Raw genomic sequence first — 27,663 nt, forward strand, 5'->3', positions numbered from 1 at the left:
GGATTTTAAACTTCCCGTCTATTATTTTGCAGAGTTGCTGTGGAAGTTAATTCATTGTGATAATGGAAAACTCACTGTATGTGAAACTCAACTTTATGTATAAAACTATACATTTTTTTCAGTTAACAAGTATTTAACGAGATTGCAACTAGTGAATATTTTTTTGATAGTAATATTATTTAAAATATGTATTTTGGTTTATCTGCTGCCAAGAAGATGTTCAAATGGCAAAAAGAGATAGTTTTCTTTGAAGTGGCAAAACCTGGCCAATCTCCTAAGTGTCTTTTGTTTTCAATAATTTCTTTATTCTTCTTATATTATTACTGTGCATTGCATTTTCTCGTCTCCATTGAAAATCCTCCTCAAAGACTCTTCTTTCGTGAGCCTATCAGCTATCACAGAAGCAAGAATTGGAAAAGGGTTTGTTACACCATCCAGTCAGGCTTGCTGCTAGTGTAGTGAGGAGAGCTCAGCAAACAGGGCTGGTTTCTTCTCCTCTGATATGTTTTCAGGTAACTCCTGGCACATTCAGAGTAAAGCCTAGCAGTCACCTGGGTTTTCTGCTAAGGACTAATGGGCTTTGTCCATGTAACTGTGGCGTTTCAAACATCACATTGTGAAAAAGTTTTGGGTTTTGTTACTGAACTGAGATCTTAAATGTTGATATTAAGAAGGCTGTATCTCTGCGTGAAGATGTAGATAATGTATATACAGTGTGTTCCTCTTGCTAAGGTAGCAAAGCCTCTTGTCCATACATGGTATTTGAAATAGGAGTAGTGTCTTACAGCTGCTTGATATCTGAGATGATAGCCGCCCTAGCTGCAAAACAATTAAATAAGTAAAGCAATCTGGGGTGCCCAGGAAGAAAATCAAGCCCAAATAATTAAATTATTTGATACATAAATAAATATTGATACATAATTATTTGACAGAGTGGATTTCATCTGTCAAACTGAAGCCTGTAAAGGCTGTGCTCAACAGAGCTCTGCTGTACACACAAAAGGTAATGCAATGTGAAGTGGTAGTTTGATGCAAGTGAGATGTTTTCATGTCTTTTGGGATAGATGTAATTATTTAACAATGTAATAAAAACCAGGTAGATACTAGACAGATTTAATGGGCGAGGATGAAGAAGTAGCAGAGACAAAAAAGTTTGATGATACATAATTATTTGACAGAATGGATTTCATCTGTCAAACTGAAGCCTGTAAAGGCTGTGCTCAACAGAGCTCTGCTGTACACACAAAAGGTAATGCAATGTGAAGTGGTAGTTTGATGCAAGTGAGATGTTTTCATGTCTTTTGGGATAGATGTAATTATTTAACAATGTAATAAAAACCAGGTAGATACTAGACAGATTTAATGGGCGAGGATGAAGAAGTAGCAGAGACAAAAAAGTTTGACCTAGTACATATATGCCCATATGTATGCATGTATAAGTAGTATATACAGATGCTATTTTCTTTCTATCCTGAACTTTATATTGGATGTTTCATTTGAAGAGACTAGTCAGGTCAGTACCTAATACCATGGCTTTGTTGTTGGGCTTAGCTGATATAATTAGTTGTCAGTGAGGAGGTGATGCTCTCATTACTCTGAATATTATAGGTGCTGTGATTATGAGCACACAGGTTGGTTACATCCACTGTCAATGTCAGACCAGTCTTAAACTGACTTAAATGCATATGTGACCTGATTGGATAATTAGTAAAATTAAAGATAGTTCGATCCTATCCCTTTGAGAGAGCAGAAACCTATCATGTCTTCTAAAATAAATAGGAAAGTCTGACAAGGATCAGAGGCAAAAAAATCACACTATGTTCCACTCAGTTTAGGCTGTAAATTTTATAATAGCCTGATTTACAGCCTGTGGAGTTCAGGATTGATTTATTTCCTGCAGTGTGCTTACAATTGTTGTTAAACTCTGATTATGCTGTCATTTAGGTAACAGCAAGCTTTTCAACCCAGTAGGGAAAAATGGATAATGTGAATTAGTTTCTTGTAGTCAGGGAACTAGATTCAATGACTTAAAAAGTAAATGTGCCAAAGTATTTTATTTTTACCCTTTTTTTTCCTCAATTTTTCTTTTTTCCTTTTCTTTCGTAATCCTGGCAACAGCTTCTGACAGAAACACAAGAAGAGTACATGGAAACAGTTTTTATGTTGCTCTGTTACTTAAGGAGAACACAATAGCTTCTTGATTTAGGTGGAGAACTTAGTGCCTCTGAGGTTTTACCACAAACCTCATATGCACACAAGGATTAATATATATTGAGATATATATTGAGATTTCTTTCTTTCAAGATGAACTTGTGCACCAGGGATGTTTCATGCTTGCTTTTCAAAGCCAAAACTTTTCAGCATGTCTTTTCATAAGTAGAATTAGAATTGCTGGTCAAATCCTAAATGTTTATCTGAGAAATCCTTATTGAATAGGACAAATACATGTCTGGGGAAAGATTTTTATCTGATACAGTAGCTCTGTAGTCTAGATCTCTGTGGGTCTTCTGGTCAGAAGTACAATTAAGACAGTTGTTAGCATTCTCTCTCTTTGTAAAGGCTCTTAGCATTAACAACCAAGATCTTTCTCAAATGGCCAGAAAAATCCATCTGCCTTAAGAGGAAACTCCCTGTTAGTTCCAAATTATGAAGAAAGCTGATATCTTTGCAGCCATAAAGTCAGCTTCATGTGTAATGCACCCCACAATTCCCCCAGCTGTCGGCTGGCATGATAGCTATCAACATAATCACTAGACATGCTCTGTGGCTCTGACCCTTTCCTGCCCTTTGTATAGGAAAGTGTCTGTTCCATGAGCTAATGATCAGACACAGATAATAAGGCTTTCCTTACCCCAGAAAACTGCTTCAAGGCCGTCATGCTCTCCTAAGTAAGGGTCTCTTTGGTCCTAATATAGCTCCTGCTTCCCTCAAAACTAACAGAACTTTGAAGCTTCGCTGCTGCTTTAAAAACCACAAGTCAAGCTTCGTTTGACCAGTTACTCCAGAAGTGTCACCAGGCTATTGATTCTTCAAAATGACTAGCTGGCTCCAGTGTACTTATAGTAATGTTCAAAACTTTCTCTCATCCTATTGGCCATTTCCATTCCTTCTAACTTTTTAAAGAGTTCTAACTTTTTACAGTCATTGGATAAGATGGCCAGTTGTAGTTATTTCTGAAGTACAGTAAGAAACTATGTAATTTTTTGCTCATTTTCCTTTTAATTTATTACAGAAGATCACAGACATTCTGATAGGGTCTTAAAAAAAAGCAAATATCACTATCATCACATATGAATTCACTTTCTATGGGGATTGAATCACATCTAAGAAGTCGTGGTACTGCATGTCATTTTGCAGACCTCATTAGAGTTTTTCAAATCTGGGTTTCAAACTTTGGTTTCTGAATTCTAGAAATTCAGAAATTTCTAGAAGTAGAAATTTCTGAAGAAGGGGAGTAATGATTCTCATTTTCAAAGTTGCTGGGAGCTCAACAGACATGTCTTGTTGATACCAAAATGTTTTCTGCAGTTGCTTCAGGTTTGTATCAACTACTGTATTGCTTTGTAGAATATGTCTGCATGTTTCCCAGTGTAGTGGGACTTCAGTGGTGTTTGGAATTTTGAGTCATGGTATGAAATAAACATTTTCAAATAACTATGATTTGCTTTCACAGAATCATCCTGTAACTCAAACATTTTTTTTTTATTTTACAGTTCAAAGTATTATTATTTTCCGTTACTTTCCTATTTTCTTCTTCTCTATTGATTTTGTGAGAATCAACAGAAGTAAAATCTGTGAATGGGATGTTTATGAATAGTGGCTGCATGAGCTGCAGGAGCAGATGCAGTAAATTGTGAAGAGATGAGAAAGATGGCCTTGGGAAATTCAGTGTGAGAGAGAAATAGGTTTGCCTTCATTGAAGGGAATGGCTGTTTTCATCCTGAGATCTGTAAGCATGGCTAGAGGCAAGGAGGCTTCCAGTCAGTTTTGGAGAATTAGATGCAAATGCCGTAACATTTGCACCTCAAATGATGGTGTTTAGATATGCTGGGGTTTGTGGTAATCATATGATTCTTGTTGAATAGACTCAAAATGTTACACCACCTTGGTTGATGGCATTTTGAGCCAACTAAATATCATTGCTGTCATTTTATAGCCTGCTTATGGAATCTCCGTCTCCAAGTAGCTGTAACAGTGGTTTTGAGTTCTGTTGATATGATTAACTTAATTTCTGATTTTTTTTTCTGTTATTAAGTAGCTGTCATTGAATCTTCAACACAAAAGAAACTTTGCATTTATTTCTTTTGATTGCTCTGTGACATTACAATGCATTGAAACTTGTGTTAACTCCTGGATTTCCAAACTTGTGAGTGGTGTGAAGCCTGGTGATTGGAGAAGGCCTGTTCTCACACTGGTGCACCCCCAACTTTTTTACCATGAAAAATTGAAAGCTGTTGTGTTGGGCAACTCAGAAGGCTCTTTGGGGGACTGTAATGAGAAGTTTTATTGAGGGGAATAGGGTGATGATCACTGTATGTTTGGCATAATTTCTGGGTTTTGATTTTTGTTGAGTGATTTTCCATGGAATATTGTAAATATCTATGCTTCCATAGCTCATTCCTGCTCCCTCTCTTCTAATAAATTATGGAGCTGTTTGTTGTGTTGCTATAGCCTTTCACCTAACACTAAATGACTTCTTCCCTGTAAATTACCAGTATATTCAGGAAGCCATTGAATAATCGGTGGTGATTTAATCGAGTTTTGTGGGAAGGTTGGGAAGGAACCGGCCTTTTTCAGAGGCACTGATGATGGTGGGTTTTTGTAGCTAGTTTAGGAAAGTCTTCCTGAGGGGTACAGAGTGGAGGTTGAAAGGACATTAATCTGTGAGTCTGACATGGCTCCTAATTCAAGCCAACGTCAATTCACGGCAGGAGCTGTTGCTCTGAATGTCCAGGCAGAGGTTATCCCAGCAAGATTCCAGCTGCTCCATGGAGGCTCTGTGGAAGCTGTCCTGATAAAATAATTTACACTGAGGTAAAAGTCTAATCTAGGAAGTGTTACTCTGGTGAGAATCCTTAATAGCATTTTGTGTAAGCATTTTGTGTCTTCAAACATCATGGACAAATGAGTTCCCATCTGCTGCTGATCTTGGGCCAGTGTGCTGTGGGTATTGCTTTGGATTGAGTGACTACAATGCAAAAATAGTAGCAGACTATTGATAATATGGGTGGTTAAAAACACGAAGTAGATTCAGGGTCTGGATGAGATTTTAGGATCGTATTGAGAACCTAATGTTTAAGGAATTGTCTGTGTACAAATTAATTAAGGTGACTGCTTTAAGGTGTTTTATTTTCTTTAACATTACTGCCCCCATATGGATATAGTCAGAACACACAGTGGAGGTAGGGAAGGCATTTTGTATGATAAAGCAGTTTTCATTTTTTTTTTTGGTCAAGTCTGAGCTCTAGAGTTCAACTTGCTTTTGCTTGCTTGGTACTTAAAACAATTTATGGCAAGATAGGTGCTGGTGCACTTAAATAGACAATTTGAAAATAAATGCACTTTTAGAGTAATTAGATAACTGTGCAAATGCACCTGTAGTCAGCAGGTTTTCTGGAAATTCATCTTATTGCCAAATAGAGATGCAACACTTAAACTTCATTTATAAGTGAATTCTTATGTAAGTGACCTGCAAACTTTTAAAATCCATTTGAATATTGTAAAAATAAAGTTTGATGTGTCACCTCCAATAAAGTCATGTAGCTGGTACATGCAAGTGAATTAAAGGTGATTTTTTTTTAAAGCTCAGCATGGTAATCTGGAAGAAATACATGCTCTCATTTAGTTTCTGTAACTGTCATTTAAGTTAACTTTATTGCTAAAGTTCTCTAGTTTCTGTGGGCAAGCACTAAGAAAAAAAGAACTCATCCTTTTTCCCATAATTTTGTGTGGTTCACTGTAAAGTACTAAATTTTCAGTCCTGAACGGGTTAGATTGAAAGTTTATTTTTAACAAGCCCCACACAGTAAAATCCAAAAATGAGGAATTAATAAAGGTTTGCTATTGCCACCGCAGCATTTTTTTAAATGGCCATTTCCAGGCAACTAGGGGAACAGTTAAAACTTTTTTTTAATCAGCTAAAGTGTTACAGTGTTGAGTGTTCTTTATTTATTCCAAGTAGCTCATTCAGTAAATTCTTTGAATGTCCCGAAGGGCTCTGTGTGGAAAGGATGTTTACAAGTACAAAGTCAGTGTTATAGTTATACTATATGCTTGCTTAACGCCAGCTTGGTTTAAACACACTGATGCAGGTTAGCATTTGCAATATTAACTTTGTTAAGCACAGTGACAACACTTTGTAATCATCAAAATATAGCCAGTAGTGGTTTGATTACTTTTGTTTTGAGGAAAAAACGTTTTCTGATTTGAGACCATTAAAATGGTACTGAATAACAATTTTTGCTACATACAGTGTTATCTTCCCCACTTGACATCAAGAAAATCTTTCATTCTCTTCAGCTGTGTATGTGTAATCTGATAAAACTCATTTTTCAAATGAAAAAACATGATCTTGCCTCTGAAGTGTGAATTTGTTTTGGATAGTGTTTGTTCATTGTCTGTAGGAGAAGAATTGGGGAAATGTAGACATTTACATACTTTTATATCTACAGTAGACTTTTGTAAATACTACTGAATTATCATTTCAGTAATGAAATTATTATTTCATTAATTTTTCAGATCTATCGTTAGACTGAGGCTTTCATTTGTAATATTGGAATTAAACTAACCCAAAATAACATAAAGGACCAAATGAAAAAAGGAATTGCAGACGTCCCCTTCTTGTAAGAATAGCAAGCTCTGCATGATTATCTGTTAGCAGCAGAAGTGTTTGTTCTGTTGCAATGTTTAGCAATTTGCCTTTCAAACAGGCAGGGCTGCAAAGCGGCACAAAGATCAGCAAGTCGTGTGCGACAGTGTACGCTGCTGCTCGCTCTGAGGAGCAGAAGAAAAATGGAAATGTTTTAAGCTATGGGAAATGAAACAGAAGCTCAGCAACATCTCATTCATGCCCTAATAACCTGTTGATAATTAGGATATAACATGGTTTAGCAGGAGCAATGGTATTTTAGGAAAGAAATTAGGTTAAAAGAATGTTTACTTCTGACCCCACTTTGCAGCCAGATAAGAATTAAAGTCATACTCAGTAGTAATGCATCTGCTGCTCTTCTGTGCCATTTTAGGGCAGATGTAAAAGCCAATTGCACAGAAGATAGTAGTAAAATGACTACAGAGGAAAATTAGCTGACATAGAATGGAGTGGAAGAGCAGCTGTTGAAGTGGAGCTGAGTGACACACTCCTTGTCTTGTGCCTTATTTTCCTTAAGGGAAAAAGCAAGATCCACATGGTCTGAGTTAACTGATTGTTCTGCAGCACCGTTCCAGTGAATTTCTGAAGTGAGAATAGAAACTATGTAGAAGATTCTTTTTGTATTACATTAACATTTAGTGAAATTTTTAAAAATACCAAATAGACAACAACGAAAGAACAAACCAAACAACCCCAACAAAATACTGTCCTAAAGTTTTGTTCAATTTCTCTTTGCTGCTTCTGAATTTCTTGTAATTTATCTTTTAATTAAATGTGTTCAACTGAAGAATGCATTTGAAAGGCTTTTTCACATTTGACTTACAGCATCAAACTGTATGCAAGACATGAAGTCTGCTTTATTGATAGTTTTTGTATAAATTTAAAATAGAAATAATGCTGACCTAGTAGAAACTTTATAGATGATGATTTGCTATATGAGACCTATATTTAATGATTGCCATAAAACATCTGTTACCAAAATTGAGCTACAAATCAGATTACTCTAAAGTATTTGTCACACTGTAAAAGTAAATGGGACCTTCAAAAAATAAATTGTATTACAGGTTCAGAAAACTCAGCATAGTCAAGAAACAAAACCAAAGGAGTAAATGTAGGACAACATGTCTGTAAGAGTATGGGGGTATGTTGTTGGGTCAAAAGTGAAAATATTGTATGTTCTTGAAGGGCTAGCTACATTTGAAGGAAAAAAAGATGACAATGAGAATAAAGATATTTGGTGTATTGGGAATAATATGAGCTTGCAAAAGAACATGAGGCATGGAAGGAAGCTATTGGATTACAGAATGGATGGAAGGAAGATTAAAACTCAGAGTAACTTTGGTTGGAATTAAAAAGATATGAAACACAAGTGATTATATCAGTATATAAAGAACATGAATTAGTTTAGACTTAAGAACATATTTTTAAGCTTTGGTTTGGGGAATCCAACCTGTAGATGTTGCCATACAGTTAAATATTTTGGGTGGGTTTTGGATACTTAATCTCCACTATGACCAGCTGTGTTTCCAGAGTTTCCCATTCTATAATTTGCCATTGATTCTCCCAAACTTATCACAGGACCAAAAGATAGTGCCAGGCCACTCCATTTAGTTCATTTCAGTCTTATTACTCTACCACATTCTTGTGGGGAATCTCTTACAAAATTTTAAAAGAAAAAAAAAAAAGACCCCCAAGCAAGCAAGAAAACTCATGCGTCTTCAGTTGTCTCATCCTCTAAAACTGCTGTATTTGCCACTGTCTTCTCTAGTGTCACCAAAGGACCAAAAACTTGCAACAAGACATGGTAGGTATTGGTGCTTTTCCTCCCCAAATATAGATAAAATTTTTATCCACTCCAACAAAGTAAATGTTGTAGCACAGTACAAATATATGGAGATTGAATGTGCTCCTTTGTAATTCCCCAGCAGAGGTGACAGAGTCCTCCTCCCTTATCTGGAACGTAGGTAGGGCACCATAGGGTCCATTTTTCTGCCCATGTAGCACCGCTAAATTTGACCTGAATCACCAGAGGGCACTGCTGGGTCTCTTTAGGGGCACATAGTGTCCATCTATGCCTGGGAGAGAGTTGATGGCTATAGAGGAAGCTATATTTTTTCATAGTCTATTCTCTGATGGTACTTTTTTTCCTTCTTGATACAATAAAAGATCTAGAAAGAAAATTAAGAAGAGTAATCTGCTGAGTTTAGGTGTGAGTTGGTTTCTTCCATTTTGTCATGGCAGCACGTCTCATGCATTCCTTCTTCAGGCACCTAAAGTATAATTCATGGACTGTCTCTTAGGATCCACAGTATCCACATTAATCCTACATGATTAACCAGTAATCATGGGATTCTGTGTGTCAACTCAATGCTTCCATTGGACAATATGAAGACTGTGATGCCTGTAAATATTCATTTGTAAAGGGAGACTGTTGCTTCTCTCAGTATTTAAAATCTGATTTATCAAGTTACACTATATACTTATTTTGTAATGGCAGAATAAAGAGGGTAAGGTTCTTCAAAAAACATCATGTGTTTGAGTCTTCAACTTAAAGAACATTTAAAAACATGTTGCAGTAATGGAAAATACTTTAAAGACATTAAGAATTGTAGGCTGTTTCTGAATGTGGAAGTAGTGACAGGAAAATAAACTTTGATGTACATTACATTTGAACTTTATTATTTAACTCTGCTGCACTGAAGCTTTAGTACCATGAAGTTTCTTCCCTCAAACAGCTCTCTGGAGGTAGGGCTGATTTAGGGTAACCTGCCATAAGCACTTTGCAGGCACTGTATCCATTTTGTGTGTGTCAGCATGAGACAGCTGCTGGTGCTCGAGGGGGAAAGATCCTGCACCATCAGCCTGTGCCAGCATTCCCTGGTGGAGCTGGGGCTCAGAGTTGAGGGCACAGCCAGACCAGTCCAGGAGGATGGGCTGGTTCTGCTGGAAGGTGCTGGGAGCTGTGTGTCTTGGTTGTTCAGGTGACATCTTTGCTAAGGTGCTTTGCAAATCCTTTCAGAATGGGGAGATATAGATATGTATATATATAAAAATATAAATATATATATATGAAAATTTTTGGAGGAGTGTTTTAAATAGAGTTATTCCCTCAGTTATAAAAAGCAAAGAATCAAAAAGAAGTCTGTACCTCAACATTTGCAGATATTACAACAATATTGGTATCTGTTACATCAAAAACCTGTCTGTAGAATATGTTAGGGGAGTTAATGCTAAGTGGTTTTGTGATATTTAGAAGAAACTATTGTTCTTCTATAGGGTTATACAAGATTGAATTAATTTGTGAATTTTTATTAGTAGATGGTTATTTATTTGTAAATAGGGTATGGATTATCCCCATAGTGTTATTATAATAATCACAATGGTTTATTGTACAAAATGTGCTGTGCATGAAATACCTGTTGTTCAAAACATCAGCTTTAAAATACTGTCTTTTTTCAGTGCCTGTAACCACTTCCCTAGCTACTACAGCTGGAGAGTGTATGAGCACAACTACAAGAAGTTAGATTAGATCCACATATGATCTATTCATCCATTTCTTTATTCTGTTTAAGTGAAAAAGTAATATCTAATAAAGAAGTGTGCAGTATATTCTTTGATGTTAAAAATGCTCATCTTTCATGTTTGAGAACCATTTTTTATCTTGATTTTTAAGCACAACTAATATTCATTACACTGATGTCTGTCAAAAAAAGAGGCATGTTTTAAACAGCTTATTTTTAAGTGGTGCATTACCTTTCTACTATACTTCTGAGGCAGCAGACTTAGAACTTTATTTCACTATCTGTTTTACTTTATTGTAGCCTATGAATGTACACCTAGGACAGATACAGAAAAGTCACAGTTTAAGTGAGGTTATAACATCTTGCCATCCACATTTACTTTAAATTGTCATCTTTTGAAATTGGATAAATTTGTTTTCTCACAATTCAGTTTCATTCACATTAAATACTGCTTTTGTGTTTTTTTTCATTCTGTACTTCTATGATTGAATTAAAACTATTCTAGTATTTATCTTTACAGCTTTTAGAATTATTTCAGGTATGGAACATCTTTTTCTTAGTGCCTGAGAGTTTTAATTAAATTCAGGCTTAGCCTATTTTAATCATAAACATCCACATAAACATCCACTGAAATCTGTTATCCTGCTCTTCTGTAGCTGAATGCATTGACAGATGAAAAGAACTGGACTATTCAAAAATACAAATCCTTTAGACTGTTAAATAATCTTTCTTGTAAGTTTGTAAACACAGTACAAATTGTTACAATCATAATTCAGCTTTTGATAAAGATCTTCTGCTGTGCAGGAAGATGTTCTCCACTGTGAGGTTATGTGAAAAGGATTAATGTAGAGTTTGGCATAAAATCATCTGTGTTAGAATATGTGAAGGTGTTAGGAACAGGTGCTTTTAATGAAATATCTGAGGATGCTGCCGGGTCTCCTGAGGTTTGACAGATGCAGACACTAATGTAAACGTGCTCTCGTGACCACCAAGCAGCACGATAAGATGCTTGCTTACTCAGTGTACTTTGTTATTTCATGGCAAAACAGGAGCATTCCAGCTGACAGTACAAGAATTCAGAGCAAATTCTGTTAAACGATGTGCTCCCAATATGTCTGTAACTGTAGCAGACTGCTGTTGTGAGTCTCCCTAGTTTGCACACTGCAAACACAACTGGACTGATATGAATAGGAGTTACTTTCCATAAACTAAGGAGGCTCTCAAGTTAGTGTGTAAAAACAACTTGGATATTCCTAGCTATCGAGGGCATGTAATTATTTTTTGACAAATTCTCTGGATCATAAGAAAAGATGGAAATTATTTTCTTTATATATATCTGTAAAATAAGAACATGAAATCAAAAACTTCCAAGGTTGTCATATTTACTATTGATCTGCTTTTCTCTTGGACTGGAAAGAGCTAAGTAAACAGAGTTACTCTGAGCTATCTTGTCATGTTCTTCAGTCAGACACTCTTTAGCATGTAGCTTGTCATTCCGAGGATAGCTGAGCATGGACTAATATCCACTGAAAATTGGTGTGTTTTTAATAGCCTTTGGATTTGGTATAAATTTACATAACAAGAGAAAGCAGCAACGCAGCAGCAGTACCAAAGCAAATAAACTTTATTCTACATGAAATTCGTGATGTGGTAAGGAGGAAGAAGCAACTGAAACACAGCAGGTATGGTATTGCTGTTTTTGTCACCAGTGTTTATCAACTGGTGTTCTCCTAAACCCATGGCTTCATGAAGCTTTAACATTACTTAGTGCATGAACTAAGAGTTTTGTTTGAATGACAACCGCATACTTGAAATGCATATATTTCAGTCACTTTTTAAATGGCCTTTAAATGTTCTCACAATTCTCCCCTACTCAAAATCCCAACCCAAATGCCAAGTATCCGCATAGTATCAGAAAATAGAAAGCTGTAAACAGGCACAGGACTTTATAAACATCTGTATTTTATTCCAGAATTCTGGTTTTCACATGCAGTGTTATAATCGTAATAAAGGACAATGAGGTTAATGATCTGGGAAAGAAGCAGCTGGTCAGAATTATTTCCCTTAATAACTAGAAAAGATGAGGTAAAATCCTCTAGTTTTTTTTCTCTTCCAGGTACAGAAACACCATAGTACGGTCGCTGTTATGTTCACCTCTTGGTTTTAGAGCTGGCACCTCTCCAGCCCCAGCACAGAGATACAGCTCTGACATATCTGGATTAGCAAATGATTTGTTTAGATAGTGCTATGGTTACATGGTAGGAACCCCATAGGGCCCCAACATGTGGTGTCAGGCAGAAAATTTAAAATTGCAGGGCGTATCTAAAGCAGGGCTATAAGTAAGCGTGCCTTTTAATGTTTCATTACTTAGAACTCTCTTCACTTATTTTCTTACTGGTTTTACCTGATTGAATTTCTTTTTTATTAGGTTTACAAGTCTGACTTGTGCACTAAAAAATGCAGGAAAACTTGATCTAAATAGTTTTTACAGGTATTTTTTTTTTGCTGATCTGTAAAATATGACGCAAGAGCACATACCACTCTTTTGGAGCACATCCCCAAAAGATCTGCTTAGAAAATTAGTATTCTGAAGACAACATGATATATTGTCAGCCATCTGCAGTTATATTTGCTTTGTAAATAAACTCAGTGTTCTTATAATGCCTGTGCAGATGTTTTATACAGTTTACTTAACACTTCTTTTGCTAAAAATCTTAAGTGAGGTTTGCAAAATCATAAAGCTGCAGCGTTCAACTTACTGCCAAAATTATACGAAAGGTTACATGTTTCTGTTTATTTGTAACATCTCTTGCAGAAGACACTGTAAAAATGTGAAAGCTGTTTTCACTTAAAAATCAGTTTTTCAAGACAACATATTTAAAAACTCCCACTGTGACCTAAATGTATGACAGCAGCTTTCTACACTTCTACTAGTTAAGATATGCTGTTTTGTAATTTTCATTACCTGTGCATTTCCAGTGTCCATATAGAAAACTTTTTAAACACAATGATAATTTTTTAAAATAGTAGTCATCTAGACAGTGTTGTTGATATTTTGAGTGAAGAGACACATTCACACAAGCCCCAAAATGAAAGTAAAATTCCTATTCTCCATCTAGTTAAGCATGGATTTAAAACACTGACTCAATTAAACAACCTTTTAGATTTATTAAGCAAAATGCATGTAATCAATTAAAATTTAACTTCAGGTTTTTTAAAAAAGCTTAGCAGTGGTGGAAGAGGTTAAAAAAAAGATTTGAAAATAAGTGTGCTTACATAATACAGTGAATTTTATATTAAATAATATTTTTATTTAATATATATAAAATATATATTAAGCGTAGTTAATAAAATACAGTTTTTCTAGAATTCAGAAATATTAATTAGCTTCTCTTAGATCCACATGAGTGAGAAGATAACCATTTGTAAATCTCAACACCATGTAAGAATGTATATTTCAGCTTAAAGCAAAATCAGGTTATTACACTAGGTGTTTCAGTTTTTTGGGTGCATCATGTTTAGCACTTCTGAATCTTCATAAACATTTACCTTGACAGCTGACTAAAACTGTATGTTCCAAATTCACAAACATAGTGGCATTGAGAAGAATAGCTTCTGTCATCTAAATGATTAGTTTCTAAAAATAGCAAATGTTAAATAACCATCTCACTGCTGGTATCAATGATCTGCACATACTTGGCTTTGTTTGCAGTTTTGTGTATTAATTTCTGATGTGAAAAAACGAAGTTATTTTTTCTGCTGGCTGTGTTGCAGGCCCACAGTATTGTTTAAAAATAAAAACCCCAATTTTTATAATAAACTAGTTTGACAATCTAGATATCTCTTAGGATATTCTGAACGTTGTCTTTCATTAATCTTTTTAAAAAAAGATACTTCAAGAAATTTATACTGTACTGTGCCTTGAAGATTGAAACGTCACTTTTAACTTAATTCCTTGATTATTTTTCTCTTTGTATGGACTGTAAAGACATCTTTATTATTTGTCTGTTGGTGATCATGGTGACATTTGTTATATTATTGAAAAAATTCAATAATTCAGAATTTTTATTACATTTACCTGGAAACCTTAATGAATTGAAAGATTATTTAAATTTATAAAAATACTTTAAACTACTCCAAAAAGCCCTGAGTCATAAAGGTAGGATGACCAGAAGCCTCCTGCAGTATTACTTGTGTTGGTGCTTTGTGTTGGTTCCTTGCTTTTCTGACATTTTTAACATTATTTGCTTAATCTCTGTGAAAGAGCTGTGGTGAACTTTCCTCTGCCCACGTACAATTTTTTAATCTGTATCTGCAGCATTCATAGTCACCATCACCTCTGTCTATAGTCTGAATTACTGTACATTTCTAGTAACACAAATACTAGTTTAGATAATTACTAAATAATTAGATAATATCTGATATAAGTTCTTCATTTTAGTCAGTAAATGTTATGGTATTCTAGAAGGGGATTGAAATGATACCACTAGAGGCATGATTTTGTATTTAATGCAGACATGACTGAATCTGGGATTAGTAAATAATTGTCTATTTTTAGATTTTGTGTATTTACCAGAAGATTGTGCAAAGAAAAGCTATTATTCTGATGAGTTTACTAGCATCCCAGATGAATGCTAGAGAATTAACAGAAAAAACTGTGAGTGAGGAATCCAGATTGTGCTCTGTGAACTGAATTTGTTCATGGGTAAATTCAATTTACAGAATTTAGAGAATTTCACAATATACTATAACAGGCCATTTTTTTCTTGGTATTTATGCTGTGTGAGCATTTTTCAGTTAATAACGTCCTGTATATCTTGAAAAGAACCTCCAATATGTCATGTAGTTACCTTGAAATCTTTCTGAAATCTCTTGGAACTACAACACATTCCCAAGATTTACTGAAGATGGCTCCCCTGTTGTAGGTGTGAGTAGAATTATTTACACATTTGAGATGTTATTTCTTGCCTGTTTGTGTCTTGGTACAGTCATTTCAGTGTTTGTGGAGATGCTCATCTGTCCTCTCACCTTTCTAACATAGAAGTTTCATAAGCTGATTGAGGCTTTTTTGGTTTTACATGACAGGTGTAAGTCCTTTAAAGTGGCACTGTAAGTCTCAAATTATCTTTAACGGTCTTGTGGCATTTCATTCAAATTTGGAATTAAGTTAATGTGGTATTAATAACTGTACCTCTAAAATGTAAATGGCCTTATTTATGCAAACTGAGTATACATTTGATGAAATATTTTTTTGTCTACTGTAATTCACAAATACTTTTGAAAGCATTGCCTACACAGATAGTAACTGTAAAAAAGGACCAGCATTGGCTGTCCTTTAGAAAATGTGCCAATTTTATGTTCATAGTACCTTAGACTTGTATATCTTTCTCACTGAATAATCAAGCACCACAAATTTCATGTTTTTCAAGGTTATTATTTTAAAGACATTTGCTTTCAACTTGAGCTCTGTGTATGAATTTTCTGTTGAAGTTCATGTATTAAAAAAAAGAAAAGGAAAATAAAAAAGGTAATGGCTGAACCGCCTGTGTAACTTTACCTGCCTTGCAGTGTCATGACTTCAGCAGTATAACACACAGAGGCTATTTTTATCCAGGCTCATTGTTTGGCAGTTAGATGCTATTTATTTCAGCCTTGAATCACTGTTATAGAGCACGAAGTCTTAAGCAATAGAAAGGAATACATGAATTAATTACGCTTCCTATTTAGAAGATTGCCGAGTTGCTGTCCCCTGCACCACAACAGAAGATATATATAGTTTTTTGTTCTTCCTTTACTTACATTGCTGCTAAAGAAATGCATAACCTTATGTGGAATTTCTCCTGTAAATTTTGCATGCCTTTCTAAGTTACTTTCATTTTCCCCTGCTTCTCTGACTGTGGGTGCGTTGTTTTAATTGAGCACCTCAGAAATTATGTGCAATCATCTATGTGTTTTCTGTTGCCTCTGAGAAGCTGTATTGTTCAAGTAAAAATAAAGCAGAAACCACAGCTGTATATTATTCAAATTACTTTTAAAAGGAGGTACATGAGGCATCTACTGCTGAAAAGATTTCAGCTTTATAACTTAAAGTGCAAGACCAGTGGTATCCATAGTCACAACACTACAAATGTTCAACTGCTAAAGGAGGAATGAAAATAGCTCCCTTGAGGCCCTGTTGCCATAGGGGAAGAATCCTGTTGCAATTCCCAAAAGCATACTGCAGTAAGAAATTGCAAAATATAGTTTTGGCAGATGATAGTGAGGTGTTTATAAATGCAGAAGCTGAACTGTATTAAGAAACTTCTTGGCAGTTTTCAGAGAATTTGCTAGTTTTAGTTTAAAATCCATATTTAAAAAATATATAACTGAATATTCTATTGAAAATCACTTAGAAGGAGATATTATAATTTTCAGGGAATTTGCTAGTTTTAGTTTAAAATCGATATTTAAAAAAATATGTAACTGAATGTTCTATTGAAAATCACTTAGAAGGAGATATATTGAGGTATTTCTCATTTCAGCTAGATCATTAGCTCCCAATCCTCTTAAAATATTGTGTCACAGTTAAAGAAAAGGCGTGGTAGCACTACTAATCCAGTCATAGTGAGAGCGAGGATGCAATTCTGTTACGAGTGTGGTACCATATGGGTGCACAGTTAACTGCCTAAAGGTCGTAGAAATAATAATTTGTACATTTAGTAAGCTTTGCTCTGCTGTTTTTCATAGCAGAAAAGTTGGGAGAGGTTATTAGGCAGTCTCACAGCTTAGGTGGGAGCAATGCATTTGAATCATGACTGATACTATTCTCTGCATTAATAGAGGTGATGGTATGTGGTCCTCTCTTCCCTGCTGGCTCATGGGTGATATCAAGTATTTCAGCAAATATCTATTTCCCATGATTTCAGAGCCTTGGAGCAAACCTCAGCTATTTTCTGCCTATTATATCTTATACAGATCTATAGTCTATATATACAATTATAGGTTTTGTATGACTAATTCTTTCAAACCCAGCCTGTTTAAGATAGCTTTGAGACTTCTTCTCTGTCAAAGTATTATTCCCCTCATGACTTGCAAAAGGTCTTTTTCCATTGACACGTGTGTTCTCCGTGGCTTGCCTGTCCATGGCCTTTTGGCCTTCAGCTGAGGCTCTCTGTGCAGAAGTTTGTGTGGAGTTTGGAGGGTTTTTTAATCAACTGTTCTGCAGAATTGTTTGCAGTGATTAGAACTTGTTTGTTGCATATATGGAGACTCTGGTATCTTCATCAGTAATGTCTGTGTAATTAGCCTGTAAAGTGCAGCTTCTGGAAAACTTACAGAATTACATTCACACTTAGCTAGAATACTGCAGTGATAAAAGCCTACAGATAAAATTGCCTTCAGAAGAAGTTCTGATATTGCAGCTTGTCTCTTCAGTTCCGCATCCAGGTGGTTTGGTCCTGGAGGTTTTCAGAACCCATTTGCTTTGGAGTTGACAATAGTAAATAGGCAGTCCTTTAAAAATGATGAAAAGAAAATTGTTTAACCAGTATGTGTGTGTACTTTTTTATTTCTGTACTTTCTGCTCTGGGATTTGGAGAACGTATAATGCATTTGGCACAGAGCGTAGAGTGAATCTGGGAGGATAAATACTGAATAAATGGTATTGTGAAACAGAAGTTTTCAGGTTTGAAGGCTTAAAACTGACCCTTTTGGCTGATGGGAGCTGGATGCAGTGTTCTGAGTATCTGTGTACACAATGCATATAAAATGGCATAGTTGATATTTTCTGTTTTATTGCTTGTTCCTTCCTTCCTACTGAACATCGATCTAACGCTTTTCTAGAATAAACAGAAATGTTGTTTTCTTAGGCAAAGCAGTCAGCTCAGTTATTATTTACATGTGAAGTTAAAATATGAGGCACCAATAGCAGTAGGAGAAGTGTGTTTATCTGTATTGAATCAGGTGGGATATTTGGGAGCTCCTGGGTCAGCAGTGTTTGTGATTACTCAGGATAACTCAGCAGAGCTGGTCACCACATTGATGTCCTGTAGTGGCTTGGGCAGCTCAGGTCCCTGCAGGGCTCTGCTTTCTTCCATGGTGAAAATTACCATGTTTGCCTATGACTGTTGCTTTTCTCCTAAATAATTTACCCTTTCTCAGACCAGTGACAGGACTTGAGAAAATGGCATGAAGCTGAGGCAGGGGAGGTTTAGGTTGGATTTCAGGAAAATGTGGCCATGGAACAGGCTCCCCAGGGAAATGGTCAGAGCACCAAGCCTGACATAGTGACACTTCGAGAAGTGACACTTCAAGAAGTGTCTGGGCAATGGTCTCACGCACACAATGTTATTCCTGGGTTATCCTGTGCCAAGTCAGAAGCTGGATTTGAGGATCCTTCCAGCTAAGCATGTTCTGTGATTTATGTATTTAATTTTCTCTTATCCCTTCTAGGTAGGCTAGTTTCTTTAAAAGCCTGTGATTAAACAACTTGTGGATTTGTGTAGGGAATTCCAGTTAACTACATAACTAAATGTGCTTTGAACTTGTTGTTCTATGAGAACACCAGGTTTGAGCCATAGTATTTCTTATTTTAACGCTAAATTTTCTGCCTTTTTTCAGAATAGAATGTTATCCAAAAGTAATAATAGAGATTTAATGGAAGAAAGGATTTGTTCCCCGACTCCTCTGATTCCTAGTTTCAGTCCATTAAATAAAGGAATTAGCAAAATTTTTGATAAATAAAAAGTGAGACTAAAAATCTTTGTAACATGAAGAAATAACCACAACAGGCTTTCAAAAGGGACTGAGGAGGTCTCAGGTAGAGCAAATAAAAAATTAGGAAATTGCGTTATAGTTTCTTCAGTGCTCCCAACACTTGTTGCTTTAATGGAATGTAGTCTCCTCTTGAATCCATAGGAGTAACTATAGGTGGTACTGGTTTCGTACAGAAAATGGAAAGAAACAGCCTTGGCACTGTAACATGTACCTAAACTAATTTGTCAGAGAGCTCAACAAGCTAAAATTCTCAGGCCTTTGTTAGCATTTTGAAAACCTGGCCAGAAATGGTCAAGTCTAAGGACTGAGAGTCAGATTGATGATCAGATTTACAGTAGTGACTGTTCGGTAGTTTTATAGTGGGACTTCAGGAGGAAGAGACAAAGGGACCAGATTTTGGTAGAAACCTTTGTAAACTACTGGTTGTATTATTGAGTTTCTGAATTCCTGCCTTTGTTGTAGTGTGTCCACTAACAGCCTCTGCTTCCAGTCAGTTTGGGCCACCCTGCAGTGTCTGACTGGAAACACAGCACTCTGGGCAACTCAAATGCTTCATTTCCCCATATTCTTTTATGAATAAAACAAAGTGTTCTAAACACTTCATGTTTTTGAAAGCATTCCAATTTTCTTTACTTGCTGGTTTTAAAGTTTTAAAGTATGTCCTTCCTTTCTGTTTGTTTAGTCCTTTCTGTCAGTTGAATTTAGAGTTCCTCATTTTCCCTTTATTTACAGAATAGTAAGTATGATGGTTAAATATATAAACAACCTAGAAGTGAACAGGAGGAAATGATACTTGAGTGAGATATTCTTGCAGTAGAAACATAGAATTAAGGAAGAGATGCTATGCAGCTCAGCATAGGAATATTGCCATTACATTTTCATAGAGATGATTCAATAATCATTTAAATAATGAATGATAAATTTATTTAATAATAAATTATTAAATAAAGCTGATATTTCTGTGTACTACAGCTGCCTACACATTTTCTCAGTTTCTTGGTCTTTACTGCCTATTAAACTTCAAACCCACACACCATATTCTCTAAGGGAAATTAAAGTTTTGATCAAATTACTTTGGAAAAAAAAGAAGCCTTTCAAGATAACTTGTTTTTGTTTCAAAAACATGCAGCACACAAATTAGACATGAATATTCTAGCATTTTTGTGAAAGCTTCCAACTCAGCATATCACAAAGTTTTTCCTCAGTAAGAAGGACAAAATGCTAAATGGACTAATTTCCATTTTTCACATCAGAGATGATGTGAAATAACTGGAGGTTGTTGTCCATACATTGATTTGATATGGCTTTCTGCAGATTGATTTGCAGAAATGTGACTTCTTGTACATGGAAAAATGATGCCTTACATACAGCACTTTGTGTTAAATAGTGTATCCAGCAGTTTTGTTTTGCCTCATTATGTTACATCTTTGAGTATACTTCTATGTCATAATGCTGTAATTCAGCATTTGTGAACATTTGGATATGTATATTGATAAAGACAGGATACTTTTGTCTTTAAAAATATGATGATGGCTTATCAGAACATTCAATTAAAATTAGACCTGTCTGATTTAGTTATGATTAACACAGGAAGGACTCATACATTAATTTTTTTCTGTTAGCTACAGTAGGCTAATATATATGCCATTTAGCTGTGGCATACAACTATAACATCTGAATTCTATCTGTGGGTCCTGCTGTGGGATTTAATAACTGCAGTTCTCTGCCTCACTTGCTCTATTTTTTAAATAAAAATAATTATGTTGACCCCCCTTTTTAAATGTTTTTCTGCTATAAACCTCAATATGAATTAGAAGGTCATGATAGCAGTAGAATAATGTTATTAGTGAATGTTTCTGAATAGCAAAAGCTTTTTCAATTTAGAAAAAGGTGTTAAAATCTTGTGGGGTATGTATTCTTGGGAAAAGAATAACTTATATGAGAGAGCTGTGTTTGATATTGCAGACCAAAGTGCCTTAGTTAATGGGAAAGTCTTAACCCACTACTTCTGTTCTAGTGAAAATTCTAATATCGGTCTAAGCTACTAAAATAATTGGTTTCAGAGTTATTTTAAGCACTTGGTAAATGTAAAACTCTGTGCAAGTACAGTAGACTTGGAGTTTTTTTCTGAGATAAAATTGGGATAACATTTGCATCTGTAGGCATTCAGGTTAACCTTGAGTAGAGAGACAGGCAGACATACAGTTCAGTAGTTAGCCAAAATTTATTAACTTACTGTAGTAGCTATAATGTAAAAATAATTTTTCACAGTCATATAAACTTTGATGTGGGTTGAAGTGTCTGTTTCCCTTGTGTGACTCAGCATTCAGGATGAAATGCAGGACAGTGTCTCTTAGATAAGCTGATTATTGCGCAAGACAGTCATATTGGCTTTGCCCTTGATATGCCAAAGTAGACCAAAGTTGTATGATTAATTTTATGCAGTGTAACTGCAATTTTTAACTCTTTAGCTCTCATTCTTCATTTTGGGATATTAGTGAAAATGGCTGTGGTGCCACAGGATAACAAACTGGTAAAGCCTATTTGGAATGTGAGTAAGTGAGCCATACTGGCAGTAAGCAGAGTAGTGAAGAGGAGTGTTTTTCTCTTAGTTGACTCCTAGGCTAAAATTAAACAGACTTAGATATTTCCACAATTAGGGATTTACAATACATCTGCTTTTTGTCAGATAGCAGAAAGAATTAGTTACTTACATACTTGTATAAAATAGAACTCTTCACTTGTGTGTAATATGCAAATCTGCATTTTTATAGTATGCCACAGTGAAAATGCTCTTCAAAACAGTAAGAAAAAAAAAGTAAAAATTATATTTATTCTCTCAGATTTCATTTAACATAATTAGGTACTAAATGAATGATGCTAACTCAATCTTTTAGCATCTACATATCATTCATGTGTCCTGAGAGATCTAGGAGTCAGGAGTGCTCAATGCTAAAATAATTCATGGAGCAGTTTATATAGCAAGATGGTATAGTATTTTTAAGTTAGTTATTAAAAATATACAAAGCTTGTCAGAACTAGGTTTTATTGTAGGTCACTCCATTTGTTCATATTTGTGATCCCTCCCTTACAGAAAATGTACATCAACTCAAACATCAGTTCCCCATAGAGATTTTTCAGTTTATTTTAGAGGGGAATTTCTGAAATGTGTTACTGGAAGTTTTTACTAGAAATAACATTAAGGTATGTTTTGATACTGCATAGACACAGAGCAGAATTAGGAAAAAATTCTGTTAGAGTGGTGGTGGTCCTTTACTGCAGCAAAAATTCATTTTCAGGTGAATAAATGGCAAGACTGTCTGCTCTTCCTAGTATTTTTTTTTTCTCTCCAGATTATTTGGAATGACTCAGTATTGCAGTTTACTCATTCACAAGATTTGTGCAGCTCCAAAAAGTGTTTTTTGCCCAGGATTGCCACCTTCCTTGTCCTCCCCAAAGTGCATTCACTTGTACATTCTTTTTTCACTGTCCTGCTTCTTTCATTCTTTTCTTGTATCTCTTTGATGTTTGAGGCTCTTTCCTGTTCTTTTGTGATGACGGAACATTCCTCAGCTCCACAACTCTACTGCTGGACTCTGCCATATTTCACCCATCCTGCCTTTCCCTCTGGCCTCTGTTCTTTGCAGCTGTGTTCCCAGGGTGGGTGTCCTCTCCCACCTCACCAGAAGTGTACCATGTCACCTGTTCTCCCCCTTTTTCCCCCCGAGTTTCTATGGGGGAGCCCCAGGGTGGTGACCCCTCTCCTCCCTGCTCCTCCAGCAGCCTGTGCTCAGCACTCCAAGTGGGAGGAGGTGGCAGCAGGGCCAGCCCAAGCAGGAGGCCCCAATTATCTTCTGCAGGCCCCCCTCCCTTGGGAAGAAAAGTGCTGTTGTTGCAGCTGTCGTCATCCAAGGAGATTTTGCAGAAAGCTCATCCACAGGATGAGAGTGCCAAGCATCGCTGTGCTCTGCTGCCTTCCCTTCGTCATCCTCCTCTGCCTGCCTGCAGCCTCCCTGCCTTCCTTCAGGAGAGGGTGGGAACTTGTGAAGGAAGGAAATTATTTGCCCAAGCTGAGCCTGGCAAATGACACCATGACTCAGGAAATTCTAAAACATTAAAGATTACACGGTGTTGGGTCCAATACTTATTTTTCAAATCTGTTACTAGATAGATGTAATAGATAAGTCTGGCCAGAACTGAGATCTGGAAAGGAAACCCTAGTATGCTATGGGACTAAGGTCTGCTTTTTTTCTGAAATGTAAATTTAATTAAAAGGATAAAAGAGGAGGGGAAGAAAAGAAAGTTCTCCACAATCTTAATGAAATCCAGGGAACGCGAGCATTGCTTTTTGATGAGACAGAATAGCAATTTTTTCTTATTTTAGGCATGTGAGGAGTCCCACCACCTTCAAGCTTGATTCTCAAATTAGAAATAACTACCTTAAAAACTTGGAAAGATTCTTATTTCTTGACATGAAAACAGGAGGCAAATCTGAGAAACTTTTTAAAATTGATATTGTTTTGAAGAAAGCTGTTACACGGAAAACAACTTTACATAGGTGATTAAACTGCCCTTAAATATAGTGGCTGAGTAGCAAACACAGCAGTAAATTCAGTAATTTGGTGTAACAGAAGTGGCTTAGTAGGAAGCTGAAGTTACCTGACAGTCAAACTGAAAGGCAAATAATGGAACTGCTTATCTGAGCACTTCTGCTAGGTTTTTTTGTTTGCTTGTTTTGTTTTATTTTTTTATTATCCTAGGCACGATCTATCAAAAGACAACTGGAAGAATGTTTGCTATTTGTGCTGCCTTACTGTAGAATTTTATGGGATTGTGCTAGTGTTGACTTCATTGAAGGGAAAGGAGAGTTTCAGTTCAAAGCTTGACTTACTTGTATTGAACTTCTTTGTTGTAGCTATTTTTTTTCAATAATCAAGAAACTCTGTTAAGTTACTAGAATGATGTGCTGCAGTATCACTGTATTTTTCTTTCCAGGAGTCTGCTAGAAATGTGGGATTTTTTGACTTTGCCTGTAGGCTGCCTTTGTGCTGCACTCATTGGGAGGTCTGTGTCCCACTTTCTGTATCACATGTATATTAAACCTTTCATTAAGTACTGCTGACAACAGGCGGTGTCTCTTAAAGATGCAGGAGTCTTTTACATTGGCATATAAATATCTTATAAAAGATAATGATTGTAACATATATTTTATCAATCCTCTGTTACCTTTTGCTTCCTTTTTGTAGTTTCCTGCACATCCTGCCACAAGGCATATTCACTACTCTTACTTGCATGTTACCCATTTATACTTGACATTGGCTTTTCCTTTAACTGCAGATTTATTTCTAAGGTTTATTTCTGACATTTAAAACCTTCAGCTCACATGGACTAGTCTGTGTATAGGAGTTCCTCACAGTGTGTGTTCCAACTCCAAGCCTGGGCTAGGCAGATGATTTATCTTTGTGTGTTTCCTGACTGCCATTTTCCCATTGTGCTCATCAGGCTTTGCTTGTGTCCCCCCAGGTTGGTGGGTCTTCTGCCATTTGGAATTCAGCTGGCTTTAAAATTTTGTTATATACAATAAACTCATAACTTATATTTTTTTAATTAATTTCCCATTTACAGTTTTGCTGATGTGTCTTCTGAGGCACATGTTTTTACTGTTTTTTGGAAAGTACATTGAATTGTGTGTCAAGCTTTCTGAATGTATTTGAATTTATTATTAAATTCAGATTGCTGCATAATTATGTTGTATACCACAGAGTAAATGTAGTGTATATTGCTTTAGGAACTATGATTCTTGGTATTATAGAACTACTGTAATTCTGTGGAATTTGGTGATGGGATCTTCCAGTAACCAGGATTTCTGTTTTAAATTTATTTTGTTACTTTTTTCATTATTTCATATATTAATATGTAGTAAAATTGCAAAGCTTATGTGAAAAGATAACTGCCTGCTACTAGTTGCTACCTTTGTATTCCATTAACCCATTTGCTTCTGATTTGTACAGCTCTGTAATTATGTGCTGCTGCAATAGAGACATTATCTGTACTATTAGAAAAAAAGCCTCGCCAATGTATAATCAGATTTTTAATGCAGGTTTAATGGAGATAGTGCTTCATAATTAGGGTTTTAGTGTGCATGGTTTGATGTACATGATAATATTTCTGGGTACTGATGTAGTTTTTCTCCTGTTTTGAGCCTTAACATTTTCCATGTGAGGTTTTCTTCACAAGCATAAAAAACCTAAAAGTTTACTTTTAAGAAATAAAGTAGCCCCTGTCTTGTAATCCTAGGTCCTAAAAAGTGAGATTTAAAGAAAATAAGGTATATTGTAAAGCTTATAAAAATCCTAAGAGCTCACAGTATGGAGGCTGTCAGTGTTGTCAGTTAAAAAATTTGTCTTATTTTGCCTAACTCATCCTCTAAAGAATATTCATGACCATGTTTACATGAAAAATGTTTGTCCTGAGCTTTGGGCAGAGCTAGTGTAAAGTAGGCCTGTCTTTATTAAAAGAACTCAGTGTCCTAGACCATGGGGTTTTTTTAATTTAGGTTGTAGGGAGTCGTGCATTATATTCTTCCATTTCCGTCAAGGATCTTACTGACTCATTTTTTGCAGAGTGTTAATGTTGGCTGAGAATTTGAGGGATGGTGTTGTGTGTATTCAGTTGCACAAGCAATTTTGTGAAAACAAGTATTTGTCTTGACAAAAAGTGGTAATAAGCAAATCAATATGCAAGCTGCTGCATTTTTTTATGTGTGCATATAGTGCTGGTAAGTTTCTAACTTTGAATATGTTATTGAAGTTTATTCTTTAAGTATTATTATTTATTATATATGTAGTCCAAGCCAAATAAAAGTCTGCATTAAAGATGCAAGAAAAAGCTGAATACATACAAGGAGATTCTTGAGCAGGTAGTTAATTTTTTTTTCTTTTTTCTATGGTGTGCAGGTGCTGTTCTCTTGTCCAGTGTACAAGGATTAGCAATTAATGTTGATCCAGTCCTGTATACGTGGCTTACCTACCAACCTCAGAAACGAGTCAGCAGACACATTCAGCAGGTATGTATTTTAGGAGGAAGAGGGATGAGGAGAGGGGAAGCTTTCACTTCTATATATGCCAAGTAGTTAATTTTTCCAAGTATTTGTAGTTTGTTACTGCTTCCTTGTGATTTGTTGCACATACTGTTGATCTTATTTTGAATTAATTAAAATGTTAAGTTGGCATATTAAAATTTTAATTTCACAACTTTTTAATTTTTAATTAAAAGAACAAAGAAGATGTGTTTGCAATCACCTTCTAGGATTATTATTTTGCAACTATTCTTAACTACTGAGACCTCATAAGCCATGAGTCTGAATAGTACATCATATTTTAAAATTTGTGATGGTCTATCAAAGAATTACATAACTGGTTATAAAGTCAGCACTCTTAATAAACCCTATTTTAAGAGGAGATGAGCCATCCAGTTCATAACTTGACAGAAGTGAGTGCTGCAGCAGATTCTGTATATGATGTCAAAATACATATTTGCATACGATGTGCTTGACACAGATAGGAGCAGCTAAGGCTGGGGGTCTGCGTGTGTAGTGGTTCCCTTGACCTGTTCTTAACCCTAATTTTCATGCCACATATTCCTGACCTGAAAAGAACACTGGTTTTCCCTTAAACTAAACTTACTTATGGCTGTTGTTTGGCAGAATTTCCTAGAAGTTAAATGAGCTATGGCTGCTCAAACTGGTGGTTCATGTCACCGGTGGTGTTCTGTCTCACTTATCAGCAGTAGGTTATTAAGTGAGAAATGTATAAATCTTAATATTTGTCTCATAGCTACAGAACACTGTGCACATCAGAGAAGTTTCATTCTGGGCCCCTGAAGTGGGAGGATAAACATTACTTGTAAACATTTGTTTCTCGTGTCCAGATTACCTTGTTAGGTATTAATTGTCAAACATTAATTTGAGTCCCATTAAGCTCATTCTGCACCAGCATGTGAAAAACTTCACTGTGACAGTGAAGCTTTATTATTGTTTTAATAAATTTACTCTGTTTTTAAATGTGTTGAGTTAGTCTTCATTCCTGCATCATAACTGGAGCAGCACATTTCCTGGTGTATGTCTTTTGCAAAACAAACCATTTATCTACTTTTTATTGTTACGCAGCCTTCCAAAATGTAATCAATCCTGTTTATCCTGCTTATTTTAAGTGTTTGTATTAAAGTCTGTCTCTAACATCAGTGCATTTAATCGGCTGTTATTCAGTGCTTTTTTCTCTTTTGATACTGGGTGACTAGATGGGTTAAGTGACTATAGGAGACTTGTTTGTGCCTGGTTTTGGCCATCCGTGGCAAAATTTTTAGCCAAATTTTGTTTGAGTGTTTATTTTGTAATTCGTGTCATTACCTCATACAGCCTTCTAAATTTTTCCATCATCTATTTCAGATTAAAATTACTCTATCACAGTCCTAATGTTATTAGCATTTAAAATGTCTTAGCAATTTGAAATTATTTAAAAT

The 27,663-nt window shown here is 35.7% G+C and overlaps 1 protein-coding gene across 1 annotated transcript in view; it reads left to right on the forward strand.

The window, feature by feature from the left end:
* Positions 1-27,663, forward strand: part of VPS13B (vacuolar protein sorting 13 homolog B) — a 423,217-nt gene that overhangs the window by 161,271 nt on the left and 234,283 nt on the right. Inside the window, exon 18 of the mRNA XM_039705990.1 lies at positions 26,100-26,209. Within this exon, the coding sequence (XP_039561924.1) occupies positions 26,100-26,209 (110 nt within the window). The remainder of the gene's footprint in view (positions 1-26,099; positions 26,210-27,663) is intronic.

Source organism: Passer montanus, unplaced genomic scaffold (genome assembly GCF_014805655.1).
Source record: "Passer montanus isolate IOZ18808 unplaced genomic scaffold, ASM1480565v1 scaffold19, whole genome shotgun sequence".
NCBI lineage: Eukaryota > Metazoa > Chordata > Aves > Passeriformes > Passeridae > Passer > Passer montanus.